The 624-nt window shown below is 47.1% G+C and overlaps 1 protein-coding gene and 1 long non-coding RNA gene across 8 annotated transcripts in view; one reads left to right on the forward strand and one right to left on the reverse strand.

Annotated features, from left to right (window-relative positions):
- LOC103462996 (serine/threonine-protein kinase BRSK2-like) overlaps nt 1–624 on the forward strand; it is a 107,783-nt gene that overhangs the window by 79,721 nt on the left and 27,438 nt on the right. For all 7 annotated transcript variants that reach the window (XM_008406089.2, XM_008406090.2, XM_008406092.2 and 4 more), the window contains exons 6-7: nt 140–173; nt 503–571. In XM_008406089.2, the coding sequence (XP_008404311.1) occupies nt 140–173; nt 503–571 (103 nt within the window). The remainder of the gene's footprint in view (nt 1–139; nt 174–502; nt 572–624) is intronic.
- LOC108166188 (uncharacterized) overlaps nt 1–624 on the reverse strand; it is a 5,498-nt gene that overhangs the window by 2,369 nt on the left and 2,505 nt on the right. The gene's annotated exons all lie outside the window — the stretch shown is intronic.

Here is a 624-nt window from a genome sequence, read left to right on the forward strand (position 1 = left end):
GTTTCTCTGTCTCGGTTCTTCCTCCTCTCTCTGTTTTGTGTTTCTCTGTCTCGGTTCTTCCTCCTCTCTCTGCTTTGTGTGACCGGGTTTCGTGTGGAGAGTCTCCTCCAGACTAACGTCCGGTTTGCTCTGCTTTCAGATCTCCGCACTACGCCTGCCCGGAGGTCATCAGGGTGAGTGCTTTCTCTGCTTTCTGTTCAGTAAGAGCTGCTCTTCCATCTCTGCTCTCTGCGCTCTTCCTCCTCCTCCTCTTCATCACGTCGCCTCCAAACTCAAATGCACTTTCTTTGTATTTCATCTTCTGAGAACTAAAACCTGTTAGAGTTTCAGTCCGTATTTCTGCTTAATGCATCTGAACCTCCATAACCTCTGCTGAACTTTGGCTTGACGTCAGTTTTCCGTCTTTTTGCTGTAAAATCTTTTTAATTTCTGAAATAATAACTGATGAACTTCTTGAATTGAGTTCTCGAATCTTTCATTGCTGCATTTTGTCTTCATTCAGGGAGAGAAATACGACGGGAGGAAAGCAGACGCATGGAGCTGCGGAGTCATCCTGTTTGCACTTTTAGTGGTGAGTAACCCTGCAGCAGCACCTGCAGCAGCAGCAGCTGAAGCAGCAGCAGC

Source organism: Poecilia reticulata, linkage group LG3 (genome assembly GCF_000633615.1).
Source record: "Poecilia reticulata strain Guanapo linkage group LG3, Guppy_female_1.0+MT, whole genome shotgun sequence".
Classification (NCBI taxonomy): domain Eukaryota; kingdom Metazoa; phylum Chordata; class Actinopteri; order Cyprinodontiformes; family Poeciliidae; genus Poecilia; species Poecilia reticulata.